Below are 23,805 nucleotides of genomic sequence, written 5' to 3'. Positions count from 1 at the left end.
GTTAGGTGCTAATTTATAGGATGCGTAAAGTTAGACTTGTGCTCATGGAAATGTGTGTGTCACATGTGTTTGCTAGGAGGGTATTTGGATTGATGAGGGTCTTTGGTGATTCAATAAAATGTGGGGGGAAAATGGTATAGAAATAGATAACAGAGACAGTGTGGGAGGAGAACAGGAGGTGGCAGAGGGTAAGAGAGGGAACCAAGGATGGGGGAGAAAAAGCAAAACATACAGAAAACAAGAAATGGAAGATCATTTGCTAATAATAACATGTTTGTTGATGTGCTTGATTGAGACAATATACAGTGTACTCTGGATGGAAAATCTCATTCTGTATGCTGTAATGATGTACAGTGAATGAATGCAAATAAATTGGGAAAAAAAAAACATTGTGAAATTTAAAAATAAATAAATAAATAAATAAAAATTTAAAAAAATAACCAAAATACACAAGGTTGAAGAACAATTTGATTTAAAAATAGGAAAAGGATCTCAAAAGAAGACAGGCAAATAACCAACAGGTATTTGAAAAAGTGCCAACATCACTAACCATCAGCAAAATGCAAACCAAAGCCATTATAAGATATTACCCCACACCTGTTATGATGGCTATTATCAAAAAGTTGAGAGGTGCTAGGGAAGGTGTGGAGAAAAGGGTCCTTTGTACATGGTTGGCTGGAACATAGATTTGTGTAGCGACTGTGGGAAAAAAATATAAAGGTTCCTAAAGAAGTTAAAACTTGAGACCAGACAATGGTGCAGTGGTAAAACATGATGCTCCACAAGGTTGATCCACATGGGAATGTTCCACGTTCACATGTGGAGATTTCCCTGAGTATGCCAGGTACACAATACCCATGATCTGGGGCTGGCTAAACTAAAGAGTAAGTCATGGTGTCAAGAACCTATTGGGAGAGTTCTCTCTCTCTCTCTCTCTCTCTCTCTCTTTCTTTCTCACTGTCACTCACTCACTCACGGAGAAAATAAATAAATAAACTTTTACAAATTAATTTACTAAAAATAGAACCACTGCATGACCCAATAATTCATCTTCTGGGCATATATCCAAAGGAAATTAAGTCATCATCCTGTAAAGACACCTGCACCCCCACAATCATTGCAGAATTGTTCAAAATAGCCAAGATATATAAACAACCTAGGTTGTGTCCATTGGCAGACTAATTAATTAAGAAATCTGTGTGTGTGTGTGTTTGTGTATGTAAATATGATTCAGCCTTTTTTAGATAAAGAGATCTTGCCATTAATTACAACAAGATGAACCTAGTGGACACTATAGTAAGTGAAATAAGTCAGACCCAGAAAGAAAAGTTCTACATAATCTCAGTTATATGTGGAATCTGAAAAATAAGAAAAAAAGTTGAATACATAGGAACAGAGAGAGCAGAGAATAAAATAATTACCAAGGCAAAGGGGATTGGGGAGATGTCAAAAAATACAATGTTATAGTTATGTAGGAGAAATAAGTCTAGAGATCTATTTGCAGCATGAAGTCTACAGTTACTAACTCTGTATTATATACTATAAATGTGTTAAAAGAGTAGATTTTAGGTATTATAGCACACACAATAAAAGGTATATGAGATATTGGTATATTAATTTGCTTGACTTCAGTAATTATTTCACTATGTGTACACATATTAAAGCATCATGTTGTATACCTTAAATATATACAAATAAAAAGAGAAAGAGAGGGCCAGCAGGTAGCCTGGAGGTTAAGGTGCTTGATCCCACATGGCCAGCTGCACAGTTTGAGTCCTGGATCCAGTGGCTTGAAAATCACACTGGGTACATGTGTGTGCATGCCCAAAATCCCAAGTGAAGATGGGAGGAGAAGGGACTGCAGTGTAATCTCACTTTCACTCTCTCTCTGTCCTTACCCCTCTCTGGCAAGCACACATGTCCTATAGCAAAACTGGAAAGAAGAAAAGAAAAAAGAAACAGAGAGAGAAGAACAGAAAAAGTGGTAGGGGAAAAGAAAGAGGAGGGAGAGCGAGGGAAGGAGGGAGGAAGGAAAGAAGGAAGGAAGGAAGGAAGGAAGGAAGGAAGGAAGGAAGGAAGCAAGCAAGCAAGCAAGCAAGTGGGTACCTTTAAAGGAACAAGAAAGTATGTTGTGTCATTGACCTATACCATACAGCTCAACATGAAAATCCAGGTGTTATGCTAAGATACAGATGTCAAAGAAGTAGTTTACCCTGGAAGCTCCGAAATCTGAGGGTGATGCAGAAACCACACTGCTATTTGTCTGCAAACAACTGAGCCACAAAGGCTTAAACAGGTCTACAGTCTTCTTTTACAATACCCAGCAGACCATCCTGGGCAACTAGGAATTCCTTAAGGTTACAATTGCAGTGCTATCTGATTTGAAAATGATGATAACAATGACAAAGAAGAGAGAAAAAGGAAGAAGTAGGTCTAAGAAGAGGAAGTAATCTGAAAAAGAAAAGAGGAAAAAAAAAAAGAAAGTTTGTTTTTAATTATTTCCTCAGTAACACAAATACTTGGGGGAAAATAGACCAAGGTAATTAGAGTCACAAAGAAATGCTATGAAGAGCTCATTTCTGGATTTTGCAATGCCATTGCAGCCAAAAGAAAGAACCACCGACACAATAAGTATTGTTAATACATGTAAGAGATGATTGCCTCAGAATGTGAAAATACGGAAACTATGGAATAGTTCAGTCAGTTGCAGAAATAACCTGAAGGATTTTTGTGAACACACAGGCAATGGACTCTGAGGTGAAACGCCTTAGTGGAATATGGGAAAGACACAATTAAAATATGTTTTTAACTAAGGAAAATAAAATTTTAAGAATTCTATTGAATCATGTTTGAAGAAAGGCTTTACACACAGAAGATTAACATGTAACCTAAATAAATGGAGAGTCAAAGAACATGAATTTAATAGTTTTTCTCACCACTGTCTAGTGTAAATAAAATGAATGAGTATGTCAGTCTTCTTGGAATACCATATCCCTAAGAGCAGTATGTGTCATCTAATTCCCTGAATCTCCTCTATTTCAATCTTCTACTGTAATTTAGCTTTTGATACAGATTTCCCTTCAAAGAAAATGTTCTCACCAATAAAATTATCTAGGTCTACTTAGCAATCAAAATTTAGCATTGTAGTTTATGAGGGGTCCTCAAAAAGTTTATGAAAATGTGTATTATAAAACACCGCACAGATTCAAAAACTTTTTGGACCAAAACTCATATGTTAATTCCTTGTTTTTATGAACTTTCTCAAGCTTCCTTTGTACACAGTGATCATTTGGGAGTTAATTTAGCAAGAGTTTGTTCCCCTTTATTCTGAGTCTTTTGGAATGGTAATGAAAAGAACTCTCTAGGGACCAGAAGATGGTGTAATGGTTACATCACTGAACATAGTTGACCACAGTTCAAGTCCTGAACCCGGTGGCTGAAAATTCACATCAGGTACGTGTGCATGTGTCCCAAAATACTGAGAGGGGAATGGAGGAGAAGGGACTACAGTGTAGCCATCACCTCAAGTGGTGATTTCTGACTTTCTCTCTCTCTGTCTCTCTCTGTCTCTCCAGCAAGTGCACATGCCCTATAGCAAAAAAAAAAAAAAAAAAAAACTGATAAGACTGAGAAGAAGAGATTAAATCTAAGTTCCTGGAGATTTCCTTCTCACTCCTCCCTCCCAGGTCATTTCTCCCTGTAGGGGCCCAACAAGAGTGATCAGGGGCCTCTCTATTTTGACACTCTGACTTATACTGTAAAAATGAAAATTATTTCCAAGCAGAGAAAAAACTCACTAATTAAGGATAATTAAAAGAGGCCACTCTGAATTAATTATACTATTTAAGACTTGTGGTTTTATTTCAATTACATAGGATAAGTGGAATGTGCTATTCTACCCATAAGTCATTTGCTTAGGTCCTAGGAAAATAGCTTTAATAAACAGAAAAGTTGCATTTATAAATAACGATAATTTTTTATGTATGAATAAGAGCTTCTAACATGCTTCAAAGTTTAAAAATAAAAATACTAACCAGTCTTTCCAACCTAAAAAGAGAGACTGAAGCAAAGTAAATACAGCAAAAGAATTTATTTGGGCCAGGGTTAGGATGATCCACAAAATCCAAAGTGCCTTGCATAATGTGGGCCACAGGCTTACAGATTTCAGATGATTGTAAAAGCGAAAGTCCTGAATGGGAGACAGGAATACCAAGGGATCTCGGACAATAGTGATTGGCTAAATTGTTTGGTAAGAGGAGCACAATGTAGTCACTTTGCTTAACCTTGAGGAAAGTGTATGATAGTGAGTTTGGAAAGTAAAGGAGGAATGTATTTGGGCAATAAGGATGTTCATAAAACAATACTCCAATTAAGGTACCACCTTGAGCTGCTTCAGGTGCACAAGCTTAAGAAAGCCACAGATGGGGAACCAGCAGTTAGCGTAATGGCTATGTCGCTGGACTCCCACGTAGTCGACCGCGGTTCGCGTCCCGGACCCAGTGGCTTAGAACTCACGCCAGGCGCGTGTGCGTGCGTGCCCAAGATCCCGAGAGGAGAATGGAGGAGAAGGGATTGCGGCGTGACCATCCCCCCGGGGGGTGATTTCTCGCTTTCTGTCTCTATGTCTCTCTCTGTCTGTCTGGCGAGTGCACGCACCCTATAGCGAAAATCTCTCCAAAAAAAAAGAAAAACTGTTTTTTTATAGTTTATCGTAAGTGACTCCATTTTGGTTTGGTCTGTTACAACAGTTGCTTAGTCTAAAAGAAGGGTCTTTTTACTTAAGACCATTAATTTTTACTTAATGGTCTTAAACATTCTGCTTTTAATCTCCCTTACTCTTAATTTAACAAAACCCTCAGTAAGCTTCAGGCCAGTCCCTCAGAATTTTTACCTAACAAGATCTGAATAATGAGTTCTAAGTATCCACATTTTGTGTATAAATGAATTTTTTTTTGGGGGGGGAGGAGAAGTTTTTGCTATAGGGCACATGTGCTCACCAGAAAGACAGAGGGAGACAGAAAGCGAGAAATCACCCCCCGGGGGGATGGCCACTCCGCAATCCCTTCTCCTCCATTCTCCTCTTGGGATCTTGGGCACACACGCACACGCACCCAGCATTAGTTTAAGCCACCAGGTCCAGGACTCAAACTGCAGTAGACTGTATGGGAGTCCAGCGACATAGCCATTATGCCAACAGCTGGTCCCTATAAATGAAGTTTTGGTGCAGAAGAAAATCACAATTATACCTTTATAACAGAAAGACAATCCCATTTAAAATTGTGTGCTTGTGGCTTTTGTTTACAAAACCACAGTTTTAAGAAAGAAAAAAAGACACAAAAACTTTAGTTTCCTACACAGAAATGCATTGCCTTCCCCTCTTGTGATGTATCACAAGAAAATATATTAGGGCACAATGCAGTTTAAACAGGTGTTAAATTTAATATCAGCTGCCTCTCTGAAAGTCTCTCAATTTAGGGTAAGGCACAGCCTTGAAATATGAACACCTCATCCGCTGCACTCATACTGAAATAGCATTTTCACTTGGAAGAAAAGGCACGCAGCCTCTCAGATTATTGTACACAAGGAGAAAATCTCTTCTGAAAAGCCAGCCCAGAATCCCCTTACTTCTGCCATCACTGTGAGACTTGCGGTGGCAGCACAACAGTTAGCCCCTAGAACACCCCCTCTGTTGACTCATTCGTGAGTCATCGAATTTTTAGCAGAGACATCATGTCTCAATTCTGCTGTTGGGAGCCAGAGACACTCAGTAAGAAACAATGTCTGTGTTTTCAGAGCTGATTCAGACCCGTGCCCGGCACAGCGGCATAATAATGCACAGGCATCTGTGTTTTTGTTCACGTCCTCCAGAGCTCTCACACTGACTTTATGTAACCACACACAATTCTGCCATTTAAAGCTGGAAACACTTTTGCTTTTCCCAAAGTTCCTTTTTTTTTGAGAAAGTTTTGTTTTTGTTTTTTTTGTGTGTTTTGGTTTTTGGGGTTTTTTTGCTATAGGGTGCAAGCACTCACCGAGAGATAAATGCAAAAAATCACCTCCCCTCCTTACCAAGGGGATGGCCATGCTGCAATCCTTTCTCCATTCTCCTCTAGAGATTTGGGCACACACACACCTGCCTGGTGTGGGTTTCAAGCTGCTGGGTCTGGGATTCGAACTGTGTTCAAACACGTGGGAGTCTAGTACCCCAACCACCACACCACCTGCTGGTGCCCCCAAAGGTTTCTTAACAAACTGTTCCTCTCATATGAATTCCTAATAAGATCCTTTTTTCTTTCTTTTCCTTATCACCTTACCAGTGATTAGGACACAAGGAAACTGTGTGTGTGTGTGGGGGGGGGGGCTCCTTTCATAATCTGGTACCCTTCCCTCCAAATTCCACAGGTTAGAATTATCAAGTGTATTTCAGCAAAGTCTGCTAGTCCTGGAACATTTCTGTTTACGTATGTAAATGCACACAGGCCAGTGGTGCTCAACAGGGAGAGATTCTGTCCTTCAGGAGACACCAGGCAATTTCTGGACAAACTTTTTAGTTGCACAACTGGGGTAAGGAGGATGGCTCCTGGCACTTAGTGCGTAACAGCCACTGATGCTGCTAAATGCCCAATAATGCAAAGAACATCCCCCACAACAAAAATGATCGGGCCCAGTATGTCAATGTTACTGAGGTTGAGAAGCCCCAGCATAGACAAAAGACACTCACTCCAAAAATCAGATCACCTTCCCCCTAAGTATGGTAATATTAATGGGGGTGGTGTTACTTCCCAAAAAATCCCCTTCAAAGAGTCATTTAAAAAGATACAGCCTTTCAGAGAAAAGAAACTAATAACTATCAGGTTCCCAGCTGGGTTTGACATGGTTCCAATGTTTACAGGGTCCCTGTAGACACTGTACATTTGTAAGATTGGAAATAATAGACTCCTTTGTAGAATAAATACAGCAATTTGGGTCTTAATGGGTGCTCTGCCACACACCAACTCATTTCAGCAGCACCACACATTAACCTTTGAAACTTCAAAAATGGAAGGCACATTTTGATTACAGGAGAAATATTAGCGGGGCATTAAACAGACAACATACAGAAAATTAGGAAAGAAAAACTTAACATGGTCACAGTGAATGTGCTGTTACTGGAACCCAGACCTGAGGTGAAATAGCATTGGTTTGGGAAATTCATTTCACATTCCACAGACTGGAGATAAACTCTAACAGTTCCTTTGTTTACTTCTGTAGACACAAACATAATTATTGTTATGTGATAAACGGTCTATGAAATGAGAAGCCATATTGTTAGCTTTATGTTCCATGTTCTCAGTTTTGTTTACTTTTGAGCTAGCTAGGGATTCTGGCAAGGAAAAAAAATTTAAATCAAATGTCTCCAGTTGGATGTCTCCCTGAGATGACAGATAAGATCCAGTCATAAACTTTTACAGCAAAGAGACCCACCTGTGTTGTGTGCAATTAAAGTATACTAAATAAATTGCTTAAACAGAGAGTATTCTTTTCTACCTTTTCAGGTGAATGAAGAAATTACGTTTTGGAATAAAAAGGAAAAGATATCAAATCTAAAAACTTAATTATCATGCAGAGTGAACTTCACCATGGATTTATTGCTTATATATATTTTCTGTTCTCTAAAAACCTTCATTCTTATTCTTTCACTCTGCTCTACCTAAAACCATCAGCAGAATCACCAAATATCATATAGCAGAAAGGAGAGGAGTACAGAGATTTAATTGCACAATTTGAAGCTTTGCTATAGTGCCCTTTTAATAGAAACACCTTACATTTTTAGTCTACCAACATCTTTGATCCAGAGTGTATCCTTCAGGCATGCAGGTAAGGAACATAGGCCAAACATCTTCATTCCATGACACAGGTCAGGAAACTAAGTCCAGAAAAACTAACTATATTACAAAAATGAATCTTGAGAAAGAGAAAACATTACTCTCAGCTAGGCCATGGTGCTCTCCGTTGAACGTGAACAGTTTCACAGAGAATCAGCATTAGACAAAGTCACTCTGATCATGATGGATCAAGACAAAAACACCACCACTGCCTAATCATGTCTGACCACAAAACATGACTACTGCCCAAGACACAAAAATGACTGAATATCCCTCTACTCCAGCTAATATGGATGACTGCTGCTTCATTAGCAACAATAACGTTAGCCTCTGCTCCCTATCAATAGAATGTACTAAGAGACCAACCACAACCACAGAACTACTTCCTCTTCTTACAGCATTCCTTTCCACAGCAAAGCCCTCCTTCCTTAAACCCCTCTACCCTACAATCACTCTACACAATCCCAAATTCAACAATAACCTATTTCTCTTTTTTGAAGAATTATTTAATTCCATTTATTGTTATTATTATTATCATTTTATTTGACCAGACAGAGACAGAGGGAAAAAGAGAAAGCAAGATTGCAGGCCACCAGATCCGGGACTGGAACCACTCGGCCATATGTGAATCCAGCGTCTTCATCCACCAAACGCCACCTGCCAGCCCCACAATAACCTATTTCTAACATGCTCTTATTAGATTCCCCAGGTTGTCCATTGTGTGTGCTTTCCCCACAGTAATGAGTAATACACCCAACTTGTTCTATTCCAGGTGTGTTCCTGCTGGTCTTTACCTGGAAGCCATTGACAAGCTCATAGGAAGAACCAAAGAAGCCATGATTCATACTCAGCTTTTTAAACCTGGTTACTGATCATGTTTTCCTAAATCATAGGAAAGTAAGAACCAAACAATCCTGAGGCAGCCATTTGAAAAACAACAGAAATGCCCATCCACAGTGACAAAATTGAACTAGAAAAAGAATATACAACTGACCAAAGAAATCTACCGGTATGCTTAGGGACATTTTAACATAAATTAGAGCTTTCACTGGGCAAGTAACCTGGTGTGCCAGTTTCATTTCTATTGTAAGCATAAGATGGCGAGGGGAGTTAAACAGGATTAAATCAGGTTCAGAAATTCTGATTTGAATAACCTTCTCCATGTCAGTGTTCCTATAAAACAAAGCTGTGCACCAATATGTGTGTGTGTGTGTGTGTGTGTGTGTGTGTGTGTGTGTGTGAGTGTGTACTGGGTCTTCAGAAAAGTCATGACATATTTTTCTATGGTTTTCTACACAAAAGTGCATCACATCTTTTCCAGTGATCTTGTGTGTGTGTGTGTGTGTGTGTGTGTGTGTGTGTGCGCGCGCGCATATTTTTTTTTAAACCAGAGGATGCGTATGCCCACCAAAGAGAGAAACAGAAAGAGAGAGAGAAAGACAAAAAACACCCTCCATGGGGCATGATCACATTGCAATCCCTTTTTTTCCATTATTCTCTCCTTTTGAGATTTTGGGCATGCATGCACACGTGCCCAGCATGTTTTTTCAAGTCACTGAGTCTGAGACGAACCACATGGTTGCCCATGCAGAATCCAGCTGCCTTAAATGCCAGGACATGAGCTGGCCCAACAGCATGCATTTTAACAATCTAAATCTCTCTATCAAAGGGTACAGTTTTGAGTGATATAATATCTGCCAACCTCAAAAAAAAAGACTGCTAAATTCCTAAGAAAACCACATTAAGGACTATTTATATTACAAAATATCTAGTTAAATTGCTTAAAAAAAAAAAGGCCAGTCAGTGCCACGGTGGTTAAGGTGCCTGGATCCCAGACGGCTGACTGTGCATTTTGAATCCTGGACCACTAACTTGAAAAACATGCTGGACACATGTGCATGCATGCCTAAAATCCCAAAAGGAGGAGAACAGAAAATGGATGTGTGGTGTATCCTTTCTCACTTCTCTAACTCTAACCTCTCTCTCTCTCCCCCCTCCTTCCCTCCCTCCCTCAACTTGGCAAGAACACAAGCCATCTAGCCAATTATTTTTAAAAAATTACTTAGGAAACAAAAAGATAGAAACTATTCAGTCCATTATTCAAAAGGTTTGTCTGCATCACATCAAATTGCTCTGGATTTCTAATTGAATAAAGAAGTCATTTTGGGGACCAGCAGTTAGCGTAATGGCTATGTCGCTGGACTCCCATGTGGTCGACCGCGGTTCGCATCCTGAACCTGGGGGCTTAAGCCTCACGCCGGGCGCGTGTGCGTGCGTGCCCAAGATCCCGAGAGGAGAATGGAGGAGAGGGTATTGCGGCATGGCCATACCCCCTGGGGGGTGATTTTTCGCTTTCTGTCTCTCTGTCTCTGTCTGTCTGGCGAGCACACGTGCCCTATAGCAAAAACCTCTCAAAAAAAAAAAAGAAGTCATTTTGTTGGGGCGAGCAGGTGGCGTGGTGGTTAAGATGCTAAACTCTCACATGGCCAGCAGTGGTTCAAGTTCTGGACTCAGAGGTTGATTTTCTCACTTTCCCTCTCTCTATGTCTCTCTGTCTTTCTCTGGTGAGTGTATATGCCCTATAGCAAATTAAAATAATAATAAATAATAAATAAAATTATTAAATAATTCCTTTAAAAATGTCATTTTGGGGGCCAGCAGGTAGCAGGGTGGTTAAAGGCAGTGGACTCCCACATGACCATCTACAGTTTAAATCTTCGACCTGGTGGCTTGCTTTCCCACTTTCCCTCTCTTTCTCCCCCTGTCTCTCTCTGATCAAACTGGAAAACAATAGTAAATAAAGTTAAATAAAATAATTCTTTTAAAAAATGTTTCTTACCTTCAAATCAATTTCTTTATAAATGTTGATGAAATGAGCAGGGTGAATAATAATAAATATTTTCATGAAAATTGACTTTAAAATAAGATTAAGATATTTTTCAAACAGCTTTAGATATTTTAGACTATCAGAAACATCTGTTATCTACTTGCTTGATTTCAACCTTTCTCCAAAAAATAGAAACCAAAATTATTTTGAATCCAAAAGGAGAGTCCTTTTGCTAGTTATATGACTATCATGCCATAATTCTATTTCTCTCTCCTAATTTGCATGTACTTCTGGAAACTAAACCTAGACTTACTGTACCTCTCAGATGCCCATTGCCACCATCATTTAACACAAATGTCCTCCAAGTTACTGCAATCCCCCTAAGCACAATTACTGGACATCTTTTTTTTAGAGAGAGGTTTTTGTATAGGACACGTGCACTCGCCAGAAAGACAGACAGAGACAGAGAGACAGAAAGCGAGAAATCACCCCCCAGGTGGGATGGCCACGGCGCAATCCTTTCTCCTCCATTCTCCTCTCGGGATCTTGGGCACACATGCACATGTGCGGCGTGAGTTTAAGCCACTGGGTCCAGAACTCAAACCACAGTCGTCTACATGAGAGTCCAGCGACATAGCCATTACGCCATCCACTGGCATTACTGGACAGTTTTTTAAAATCCAAACTATATTATTTTTTACCTTTTATCTTTGAGTCACTGGCTCTACTCAGAGACTCTCTCAGAGTTCCTAGTCTTCAAATTTGCTATTAAAATTACAGTTCATTCATATAAATATAAGCAATATGTCTGAGATTTATTTAGGATAAAACGATTCTACTCACCACATTTTTTCCTTCATTTTGTGCATCTCGGTAATCAGGATTAAGCTAAAAAACAAAATAAGATTAGTTTTGAATTTCTATTAAAAGTTCATTATTGATGGTCTATTTTTGTGACTATTTCATATTTATTGGAGGGGAGAGAAGAATGTTGTCTATTGAATATGCATGTAAATTAGGGGGGAAAACACATTAATAAGACCAATGTTCTTTAATTCAGTTCACTCTTCGACCCTTAACTAAGTCTAATCTAAGAAAAAGCTAAGAAATTATTAGTAACTATAACAAACCAAAACATTACCATCAAACCCTACTTGACGGAGATAAGAGCTAGCATGCCAAGTTAATGGCCTTGTTCCCATCAGGACTGTAGCCATCTTTGAACAAGTTAGAGCTGACAAGCTCACCTCCTGCAGAGAAGCATTCAAGAGAGCTCACCATTACACCCACCACAAAAACTGCCAATTACTAATAACTCAGAGACAAATTTTTAAAAGGAGACCAGGCTTAGCTGTGCTAGTGTAAGCTGGCTGATGCTAGTACCTGGTAGGATGAGGCACAGGGGAGGCCCAGGTTCAATTCCCTGACCTCCCCAAAAGCTAGACACAGTAACACGTGTAGCCCAAGCTTCCCAGGAGGCTGAGGCAGGAGAAATGTGACATAGCCAGACCCTGTCTTAAAAATTAAAAAGTACAGACCAGTTAAGGCACCAGACTCCACATGGCCAACTGCAGTTTGAGTCCCAGATGCAACAGCTTAAAAATCACACAGGCACATGTGCATACATGCCCAAAATCCCAAGAGAAAAATGGAGAAAAATGGAGAAGGGATTGCAGTGTGGCCAGTCCCCCGGGAGGTGATTTCTCATTTTTCTCTCTCTCTGTCTGTCTCTGTCTGTCTGTCTGTCTGTCTGTCTGTCTCTCTCTCTCCCTCCCTCCCTCCCTCTCTCCCTCTCTCTCCCCATGCATGGAAAAGAAAAAAAGTACCAAAAATTACACCAAAGAAATGTTTTGACAATGATTCAAATATCATGGGCTCCATCGGCATACACACACAAAAAAAGAAAATACAGTAAAAGAGGAGCTATATATCAGATAAGTTAGTGAATACATGAAGACTCTCGAAACTCACAAACACAAATACATGTCCTTGGACTTGGATAATGGAGTCATTCCAAGAGAAAAATATGAGTTCTGGAGATGCTGAGTGCTGACCATTTATCACCCAGCTTGTCAGAATCTGTAACCTCTGACTCCCACCTGTCCTACACAGCCTTCAACTAAATGTCTTAGTTGTAATGAAGTAACCAGTGGATAATTTGAAAAACAACACACTTACAAGGTGTTGTCTTGAAATAATGAGTTGTCCAATTGAATTTAGTCATTTTAATGTGAATCAACTGGTGTGTATAACACACAATCCAGAGCAGTTACAGTGACCATTTAAAATGCAAGGCCAGGAGTCTTTCTCAAAATGACATTTGGCCAGTAGCTCTGAGAACTACCCCTCCCAACTCATCACTAAATATCAGTGAAGGTGCTGAAACCAGAAGCAAAAGAAAAGCCAATCAGTTTTTTGGGGAAATAAGGCTCAAGTACAACCTCCATTTCAAATCTGTGGAGAATTGACACGTATTAAGCAGCAGACAGCTTTGGGAGAAAGGCAGGTTAACTACCCAGTTTTTATACTGTGGCATTTCAAGCTAGTGGTCATGTGAGCAAAGTTAAGACACTTGCTCTGATTCCCTGAGATTTTATCAACAGATACTTCTAGATAGGAGCATTTCTCTACTGCTGAGAAGCTACTGTAAGACTAAGCAGAAAATTGTTTTCCCTATCTGTCCCATTCAGTGTCTCGCTGCCTATCTTTATCGTCTCATGATCAGAGAGATACTATTATACAATGCTTAGATAACAACTGGGCAGAAAGGAGAGGGAATTAATGATGCCAGAGAGAGTTTTCTTAAAAGTAGCGAAGAGGGACCAGCAGGTGGCGTGGTGGTTAAGGTGCTGGACACTCCCACATGGCCGACCATGGTTCAACTCCTGGACCTGGTGGCTTCCTTTGTCCCTTTCTCCCCCTCCCTCCCCCCCATCTCTCTATCTCTCATCAAATTAAAATAACGGAATAAATAAATAAAATTAAATAAATAATAATTAGGAAAAAAAGTAGCAAAGAAGGGGGAGAAAAGAGAAAAAAAAAATAGATGCCATGTGCTGAAATTATGTTGCAAGATAATAAAGAAATATTAAGAGAAGATGCAACTGCAATTGCAATAGAGCCAGGTATGCAGAGTCAAATGTGCTGAGGTTGGGAACTGCACTGGAAATTTATCTATCAGTCTGCCCACAGCTGAAGATTTAGAGAGGATTGAACTGTCATACCAGAGAGTTAAAATGAAACAAATGGACTATTGACTCAATCTGTGTGGTACTTACCAGAGCTCATTCATCTGAGGACAGTAAGAAAAGAAGGAAGGAAGGAAATAACAAAATGTGACATGGAAAAACATGCTGAAAGAAGGGAAATTCTTGGGGGCCAACAAGTGGCATGGTGGTTAAGGCAATGGACTCCCACATGGTCAACTATGGTTTAAGTCCCAGACCCAGTGGCTAGAAAATCATGCCAGATACATATGTATGTGTGCCCAATATTCCAAAAGGAGAATGGAGGAGAAGAGACTGAGGTGTGGCTCATCTCCTCAGGAGGGGGGGTGTGGGTGGGGTGATACCTCAGTGTCCCTCTCTCTGTCTTGCTCCATCGTTCTCTGGAGAGCCCATGTGCCCCATGGCTTAACCTAATAACAACAACAAAAAAGTAAGGGATGGAATCAACCCAAATGTCCAAGGACAGATAAATGAATTGAAAAAATGTGGCACATATACACTATGGAATACTACTCAGCCACAGAAAACAATGAGACCCTGATATTTGATAGAACGTAAATGAATATGGCAGATTTAATGCTATATGAAGCAAGCCAGATCATGAAAGAGAAGCATTGCATGTCCCCACTTAATATATATACTGAATGTCTGTACTCTATGGCAAAAACTGGAAAATTGGAAAATATAAAAGCATGGAAAGCAACTGTAGATAATGGAGATAGTATGGAGGGTGGACAATGGGGGAACAGAAGGGAGGGAATCAAGAAAAAAAGAAAAACACAAAAATGGAAATTTACCTGTTGATGATAAAGTGTGTGGTAATATCTTTGACTGGACTAATATACAGTGCATTCCTTTTTTTGCTGGGGAAAACTCATTTCATGTGCTATAAAGATGTAAAGTAATTAAATGTAAACATATATATATAGTTTTTTTAAGTAAGGGAAATTCTTCCTCAGAGTCTTTCCTACAATACAATGCAAAATTTATTTACAGAAAATGGCTTAGCACACTCAAAAAAGTGCAGGTAAAAATGACATCTATGTAAAGATCACATAATAATAACACAAATAGCTAAAAAAATTAATAAAACATAATATAAATAACAAAAGAAAGAATTATAAAATTAAGTTAAGGAAGATTTCAATAAAAATGAAAACATAAATATGAAATTGTCCACATTGGCTGCCCTAAAATTGTAGTAGACGCTACAGAACATGAGCAATGCACAGGGTAAGTGGGAAAGCTATCTGTCAATACAGAGGAAAAGTATACAGAAAAGAAAATTAGGAAATTGAAAATAATCATGAAGGATTAGAGAAAAAGGAAGAGGGAAAAATGGGAAATAGTCAACAATGAAAAATAAGAATATGAGACCAGCAGATGACATAATGGTTGTTACATCACTAGACTCCCACATGGCCGACCACAGTTTGAGTCCTAGACCTGGCAGCTTAAAACTCACACCAGACGTATGTGCATGCATGCCCACAAGCCCGAGAGGAGATTGGAGGAAAAGGAACTGTGATGTGGCCATCTCCCCAGGGGGGTGATTTCTCGCTTTTATCTTTCTGTCTCTCCAGCAAATGCATGGACCCTTTAGCAAAAATCTCTCCTAAAAAAAGGTAATAAATAAAACTTACCTCAACTGAAGAACTGCATATACAGTAAATCAACTAAAACAGGTTGACGCATTCATTTGAGGATGATAAGGTGTAAAATGGAGGGAAAACAGAAATTAGCATAAGATGAAAACACATGCATTAGAAGAACGGATAAACAAAATGCAGTGCATGCAAACGATGGAGTACTTCTCATCAATAGCCATGATGACTTACTCACACAGCCAATATCTCATATTAAGTGGAAGAAGCCAGGCACAAGAAAGAATATATGGTAGCATTCCATTTATATGAAATATAAAAGCAAACAAAACTAAATGACAGTGAAACAAATCAGAAAGTGAGTGTGGATATAAGGGAGGAGAGTGGGCAGAAAGCAGGACCCAGTTCAAGGGTCTCACGACAGCAGAATTCCAGTTTGGGGAACTGATATATAAGGGGGTGAAAAGATATAAACTGCCTAAAAATTGGCCAGTAATTAGGGTGACTTGAGATTGACCTTTGCTTTGATTTGTCTTAATTTCCTGGGCTTTCCAGACAGAGAGACACACAGAGAGAAAGGCAGAAAGTATCCCCCAATGAAGGGTGGTCGCATGACAATCTCTTCTCATCTCTATCCTGTAAGAATTTGGGCATGCAAGCACACACACATACCCTACAGGGTCTCTCAAGTAGCCAGGGCCAGGATTCGAACTGCATGGGCCATCTAGAACCTAGCTCCCTTAATCACTAGGCTACTAGGTGGACCCTGACCCTTCTTTATCTATAAAGACTCAGACTGTACTTCAGACTCCTTTACAGGATCTGTAAACGACTATTCTAATGCTGACTGAATAAAAACTTTGACAGTAGGCATTTCTTTGGTTAAATAGGTTGTATATGGTTTAGATAGTTTTTCGTATGGATTTTTTTTTAATTTAAAAGAAAAGTTGGAATCATTCAAACAGGAAACAAATAACAATAATAATAATAACTACAGTAATATTGACTAAAACTTGAATTACAAGTAATAGAATTTAGGTCCCAAACAGGAGCAATCCTGCATTCAAAATCCAAGTGTGAAAGGTAGAGGGTTATAGAATGAATTAACTAGTCCTCTATCTACCGATTAAACAAATTCAAGAAAAGATATCTTCACTTGACAGTAAAGAAAATTCTAGCACAGTTCCCAGAATAGATTCACTCACCTATTTTAGTCAAATGTCACTGTAGTTTTTATTATTTGTTTCCTGTTTGAAGAATTCCAACTTTTATTTTAAATTTTAAAAAAAGAAGTCTATACCAAAATTTAACTAAATTACATTCAAAAGGTGAACACCTATTTAACCACCAGGTCCAGGACTCAAACCATGGTCAGTCATATAGGCTTCCAGTGCCTTAACCAGCACTGCCTTAAACACCACCTGCTCACCCCTGCAATGTGTTGTTCTTTTTTGTAAAGAATTATTTTATTTAACTTTATTTATTTTATTTATTTTAATTTGACCAGAGAGAGACAGAGTGAGAGAGAGAGAGGGAAAGTGAGAAGGCAAGCCACCAGGTCTGGGACTCAAATCGTGGTCAGCCATGTGGGAGTCCAGTGCCCTTAATCACTACACCACCTGCTGGCCCTGTGATGTGTTTTTTATAATAATTTAAAAAGATTTAGTCAGTAAATTTGGTAAAATAGAAAATATTATTAATAATAATAATAATAAAGAAAGAAGGAGGAGAGAGAAAAGTAGGTTGAAAAGCCACCCAAATAAATCTACGGCTACATAAATTCACCAATATTAACTATTTAAAGGCCAAATGAATACATGCTTTAAATTATACTGCTTCTTTCCTCTCTAAATATATTAACATCAGTAATAATTAAAGTAGACTGGGGATGAATATTAAAAAAGATTATGTTTAAAAAGGAGGGAAAAGACATGATCATATGGAGGCTCCTGAATCTCTTAGGACTTTAAAGGAAAAATTTCCTTCTGTTAAAAATAAATTATAAATCTGGTATGAGAGAGAGAACTAATATGCCACTCAATGATTTATTCAATAAATATTAATAGACTATCTAAAATGGGCCAAGCATTGTGGCATATGATATTTTAGGAAAGACAAAGAGAACATGGTACCTGACCACAAGACCTTACAATCTAGAAGGAAAAATAAGATATAAATACAGTTAGCTGTAATACAAAATAGAATGTGACAAGAGATATAAGACAGGAGTGAATAATTTATAAATGATATAGGTCAGAGGAAGGAGGGATCTGTGGTGGGCAAATTATCCAAGAATTATTCATGGAGAGAGCATCTGAGATAAGCCTTGAAGGACGGGTAGAATTTTAACTGGCAGAGAAGGAAAGAGAGAGTGAAGAAGACAGTGCTATGGGAGTGAATGCAATGTAGGTAAGAAAAAAAAGGGACTTGTTTAGAGAAGATCCATAAATGGTACCAATGCAATACTTTCCTGTACGCTTTTAAAGGTTAATTCATTTAACCTCACAATTATGAAGGAATTTCTAACCCTACTTTATACAGATGAGGTACCTGGGCACCTCAAGCAAAAGACTTAATTCAAAGCAACATCGCTGATGCATGGCAGGGTTAGGAGGTGCAGAGCTGAAGGTTCCAAAATTACGCCTTTTGGTTACTGTAACACGTGTTTCCCTCTTACTCTAAAGTGCTGTGACCCAAGGTGGGAAAAAAACCAGTTGAGACCAATAAGGCTGTTAAACATTAGGCTAAAAAGTTTGCGTCTTATTCAGAAGACACAAGACGTGATAAGGAATGAGAAAAAGTAACCAGTGCAGGGGCTCAAGTATGAGATGGCAGGGCTCCAAAGACAGTAACGCCGAGATGCCAAGAAGAGAATGAACATGATCGATTTTGGGGAGAGCGTTTGTAGACTCTGAATGTGCAAACTGAGAGAGAAAAATACATTTATTTTGACTCTCAAGTAATGAAAAATTATTATTTGTGGGAAAACAATTCAATCTCAGATAAACTTATTGCAGTTATATAACAATGCATTATCCAAGATCAAATTCATGGTCCGCGACATAGGGTGTCAGAAAAATCACTGTGCATTTTTGCATTGAAAAAGAAAAAAAAAGGTCATGACTTTTCCAACAACCCAATGAATGGCCAAAGAAGAACAGAAAGAAGTCAAGCGGGGTGCACAGTGTTAGAGAAAGAGCGACAGTAACATTATGACCACATTAGGCGAAAGTCAGACTACCACAACTGAATGAGAGACAACTGCACCCTTCCATCCCACAGAGTAGAGAGAAGCAGACCACAAGCTTCTAAGTCCATAATACATGTTCTTTGTTCTTTTTTTTTTTTTTTCCTTAGGTTCTTGCCACAGGGCATGTTCACTTGCCAGGGAGAGAGACAGAGAGGGAAAGTAAGCGATCACACATCCCCCTCCCCCAGAGGGGACAGCCACACCATAATCCCTTCTCCCTCTACTCTCAGGACTTTGGGTATGCATGCACATGCACCTTGCATGCTTTTCAAGTTGCCAGGTTCAAGACTCAAACTAGAGTCAACCACATGGGGATCCAGTGCCTTAACTATCATGCCACCTTTTGGCCCCCGTGTTAATTTTCATAAGAGAAAAATACATTTTTTTTAGAGAGATATTTGCTATAGGGCACATGTGCTTGCCAGATAGAGACAGAAAGCGACAAATCCCCAGAGGGGGGATGGGCACACCGCAATCCCTTCTTCATTCTCCTCTCGAGATTTGGGACACTTAGGTACACACACACATGCATCCAGCATGAGTTTTAAGCTGACAGGTCCAGGACTAGAACCATGGCCAACTACATAGGAGTCCAGCAACACAATCATTATGCCAATTTGTTTGATCAACTTTCATTGTGTGTGTGTGTGTGTGTGTGCGTGTGTGCATGTATAACTTATGCATAAAACATGCATTATCTGTAAGCTATAAAATGATATATAAAAACATAAGTCATCATGGGTGTTGTGGGTAAATGTTAAAATAATTACATCTATGTTCCTCTTTCCGATGACTAAAATTTTGGAACCAATCTAATATTTTGAATGATAAGTCTAGAAAAGAAAGGAGGGAAAATAACCTTTACCAGCTGTCTAAGTGTGCCCAGTCACAATTTATATTTTGATATATAATATCTGTATGTGTGTAGGGTCTGCTATGGCTATGTGTGTACATATATTTATGCACACACACATACCCACGAAACAGGCTCTTTTTATATATTATAGCTAATATATTTGATAGAGAACTAAACATAGGACTTTTAAAACTCCAGGCCTGATATACATGAGATTCTACATTAATGCACAGGTTCTTGAATACTGAGTTCTTAACTAACGAATTAAATCTAGTCTGTTGACTCGTTAGGAAATAAGAGTTGACTGCCATCTGGTGGAAACTTTGCCTATCTACAAACAAATAAGCTAGCTGTCTGAAAGGGCAATATAAAATTTTTAACAAATAAAATTTAACAAGTAAAATTACGTTGCACAAATTGGTCTTTCTTGGTTTGGAAGTGATCATCCAAAGTTATTGCTTTAGTAATATCCAAGGACATAAGAGTGTAGAAAGCAGATGAGAAATTATGATACTTAATTTCTAATTCTTGCAATTATAGATCCTGAAAAAACTGTTTATTGAGGCTATGTGACTATATCAATAGTAAAATTGCTCCCTTCCCCATCGGCATAGTTGTGAACTTGTCTGCATCACTAAAGTGACACAAGATCTTTGACAAAATGTTGATGAGTGTGCCAGCAGCTCTGTGTTGTGTATTAAACATTTAGAAATGTTTACCTTCTTCACGTGCCACCTAACCACACATGTACGTCCCACAGAAACTGACCTTAGAGGGGAGAGTCTCATAATACAGTTCTCATAATACATGAAGCCAAATACCCATTATCTTATTCATAATATATATTTTGTCCAACATTTTGTCCAAAGTTTTCTAGCATTGTATATTTCTTAAAAATTAATCTGGGGGCCAGCAAATGGCATAGTGGTTATGTCGCTGTATTCCCACAATGGCCGACCATGGTTTGAATCCCAGACCTGGTGACTTAAAACTCAAGCCAGGCACATGTGCATACATGCCCGAGATCTGGGAAGAGAATAGAGCAGAAGGGATTGTGGCATGGCCTTCCCCCACACCAGGGGTGATATCTTCACTTTCCCTCTCACCATCTGTCTCTCTCTCCCCAGCAAGCACATGTGCCCTGAGGCAAAAGTCTCTTTAAAAAAATTAATCTGACTTCCCTAAAATCATACTATTGGAGATCTTTACATTGAATAGTAGCCTATTTCTAAGGCTTGGTTCACTTTAGTATATTGCAGAAGAAAACCTAAGCAGTGTTATATCATTGTCCTAATTATAAGATGTTTTCAACAATTTACCAAAATATAAAAAAGGCACTATTCTTAACAAGTAGTTTATGTGTTTTGTCTCTATAATTGGACTGCAGCACCTCCAGCATATTATAATAAATGTCTAATTTCTTTTGAATAGTGTCCCCTTCATTTCTACAAAACCAATAGCTTTATAATGTTTCATGCTTGAACTTTTCATTATTTTTTTATACATTCAGTTGCTATATATCATTTATCTTGTAAAGAGAATTTACCCAACATGAAATACACCTCAGATTAGTGCAGTTTAGAATACTATACGCATTATCAACAGGTAATAAACCATTTCTGTGACCCATAAATGTGTTACTTCTCTATTTTTTCTCCCTAATTTCCTTACCTACACTCTTCCCCTCTCCTGCCCTCCTTCCACACTGTCTCCCCTTCTATGCTATCTCCAAAACCAATAGCTTTATCCAACTTTTCTGAATAATTTAACAACCCAATGCTGGCTAAAATAGAATATCATGTTTAGGCATGATATATATATATATGAATTTTTAGGGTTTTTTTTTCCCCATTTGTGCCTAGATTTAAGGTTAAAGTCCTTTAAACTTACTGTGTGAGATTAGCATGGTCACCTACAGATGTTACTCATTTAAACATTATTCAGATGCGTGTATATAATAGAAGCAATGGCGGAAGAGATTTCAATATCCTTGAGATTGAACGGAGTTAATGTAATTCTCTTCTCGTCTAGTCTGCAAACTCTTAGAGGATAAGGGCCACGTATTCATCATCTTTGTTTGCTTTACAGTATCAAAACAGTGCTTCCCCCAGTAGGCATTCAGTAGATGACAGTGCAATTTCAGTATAGCGGAGGTCAGGGCTTACCCACCCTGGCACTGTTGTTATTTGGGGCCAGATAATTCTTTGTTCTGGGGACTGTTACATACATTGTAGAATGTTCTGTTATACCCTTGGCCCGTACCCACCAGATACCAGTAGTTCTCTTTTCCCAATTCTAATGAGAACAGTATCTCCAGACATTGCCCACATCACCCTCAGCTGAGAACCATGGATACAGATGAAGCAGTACAAGTCCAGCAACAAGTCCTAATACTGTTAATACTGTAGTTCTTTTCCTTTGTCCTTTGAGCAAAAGAAATTATCCCTCTGAGTCTGGATTTCCTTTTCCGTAAAGTGAAATATTTAGATTTATGACATATTTCCATATAATCATCCAATATTTACTGATTGCAAACTAAGTGTCACACACTCTTCCAGGCAGAGATTGCCCATCCAGGAGTGAGCAAGCCAGGTATGGGCCTTTCCTCATGGGTAACAAAATAGTCACCAGATAGATAAACATGGTTCACGGGTGAACAAACACACAGATCAAGATAAATGCTGAGTCCAAAGAGATGCTATAAGCATTTCCTCCCTGAGTGGGGTAATGAAATCTCTCAACAGGTTTATAGAGAATAGCTGTTACATTATTCCAAATCAAAGGCTTTTACAATTCTAAAAGGCTCAATAAAACCCAACTATGCTGTATTACAAGACCACAAATTAAGTTATTATGCAATAGTTTGAGTTAAACACATATTTATAAATGACAATACTATTTCAAGTTATTCCAAAGAACCTTCATTTCAGTTCGGGAACAGTTTATCAAAAGGAACGTAGAGAAATAAAAGCAATATATGTTAAATAAATGGATACTCTTTTCAGCTGTACTCCTAGAAAAATACTCAGTGAACTCCAGAGATGGTGTGGTAGTTAAGGTGGCTGGATTGCCACATGGCCAACCATGGTTGGAGTCCCAGACCAGTGGTTTAAAAATCACTCCAGGCACTCATGCATACATGCCCAAATCCCAAGAGGAGAACGGAGGAGAAGGAATCATGGCATGGCCATCCCCCTGGCGGTGAATTCTTGCTTTCTGTCTCTCTGTCTCTCTCTGTCTCCCTGGAGAGCACATGAGCCCTAGAGAAAAAAAAGAAAAGAAAAAAGAACCAGGGAAAAGTTCATTGCAAGCAAGAGTCTTCTGATCGGACACTGCCCTAACCATCTGCACACATAATTAGCCCTCTGTGATCTTGCCTGGGGTCTGGGTTCATTTATTGTATGCTGCCTTCCAAACTGTAAGGGCAGTTCTTTGAGAGCAAAGGCCAGCTCGTCAGCTTTCTTTGCTGTACCTGGAGCATGCTCTACCATGCTGTGCATGTATTGGGCATGGAAGAAACACATACTAAAAGTTGTATGAGACCTTAAAGATGTTTGCTCTTAAGTGTCCATCAACAGATAAATGGATAAAGAAATACAGTGTGTGTATATGTAATGGGACACTACAAAGTCATTAAAAAGGATGAAATTCAGTCATCTGAAGTTAAATGAGCGAGTCTGGAGGACACTACATTAAACAAAATAAGCCAGGTATAGAAAGAGAAATAACACATGTCCCCCTTCCCCAGGTAAGGAAATTAGAAAAAATTACTTCCTTGAAGCAGAATGACTACTGGATGCTGGGAAGGATGGGATGGAGGGAATAGAGGAATGTTAGTTAACAGAAACGAAACTGCAGACAGATCAAAGGAATAACATCTAGTGTTATAAAAAGTGAAAAGAATGTGGTTAACAACTGACTGTATGTAATGTTACAAAAGGTTGCAATGAGGAGTATACTAATTATCTTGACGTAATCATTATACACTGTACTCATGTACAAAAAAAATCACACCGTACTGTTAGCTTTAAAAATTAATTTTAAAATGGGAGAAAAGAGAAAATGTTTGCCGTTACTATGAATTCCAAAAATAATCATCTCCAACTCTTGCGTTTTCAGCATTCCAATATGTATGTCCCCATCTTTACAATCATACCTAGATATTAAAGAGAAAAC

General features: G+C 38.8%; 1 protein-coding gene across 1 annotated transcript in view; it reads right to left on the bottom strand.

Moving 5' to 3' along the window:
- The window catches only part of ITPR2 (inositol 1,4,5-trisphosphate receptor type 2), a gene marked incomplete in the record, with an annotated part of 493,922 nt that overhangs the window by 392,153 nt on the left and 77,964 nt on the right, over positions 1–23,805 (bottom strand). The window contains 1 exon segment of the mRNA XM_006140313.2: positions 11,536–11,580. Coding sequence (XP_006140375.2) covers positions 11,536–11,580 — 45 coding nt within the window.

The sequence above is a fragment of the Tupaia chinensis genome, unplaced genomic scaffold (assembly GCF_000334495.1).
Source record: "Tupaia chinensis unplaced genomic scaffold, TupChi_1.0 Scaffold000028_1, whole genome shotgun sequence".
NCBI classification, from domain to species: Eukaryota; Metazoa; Chordata; class Mammalia; order Scandentia; family Tupaiidae; genus Tupaia; species Tupaia belangeri.
Note: the sequence above shows the minus strand (reverse complement) of the source record. Positions and strands in the feature narration are given on the sequence as shown.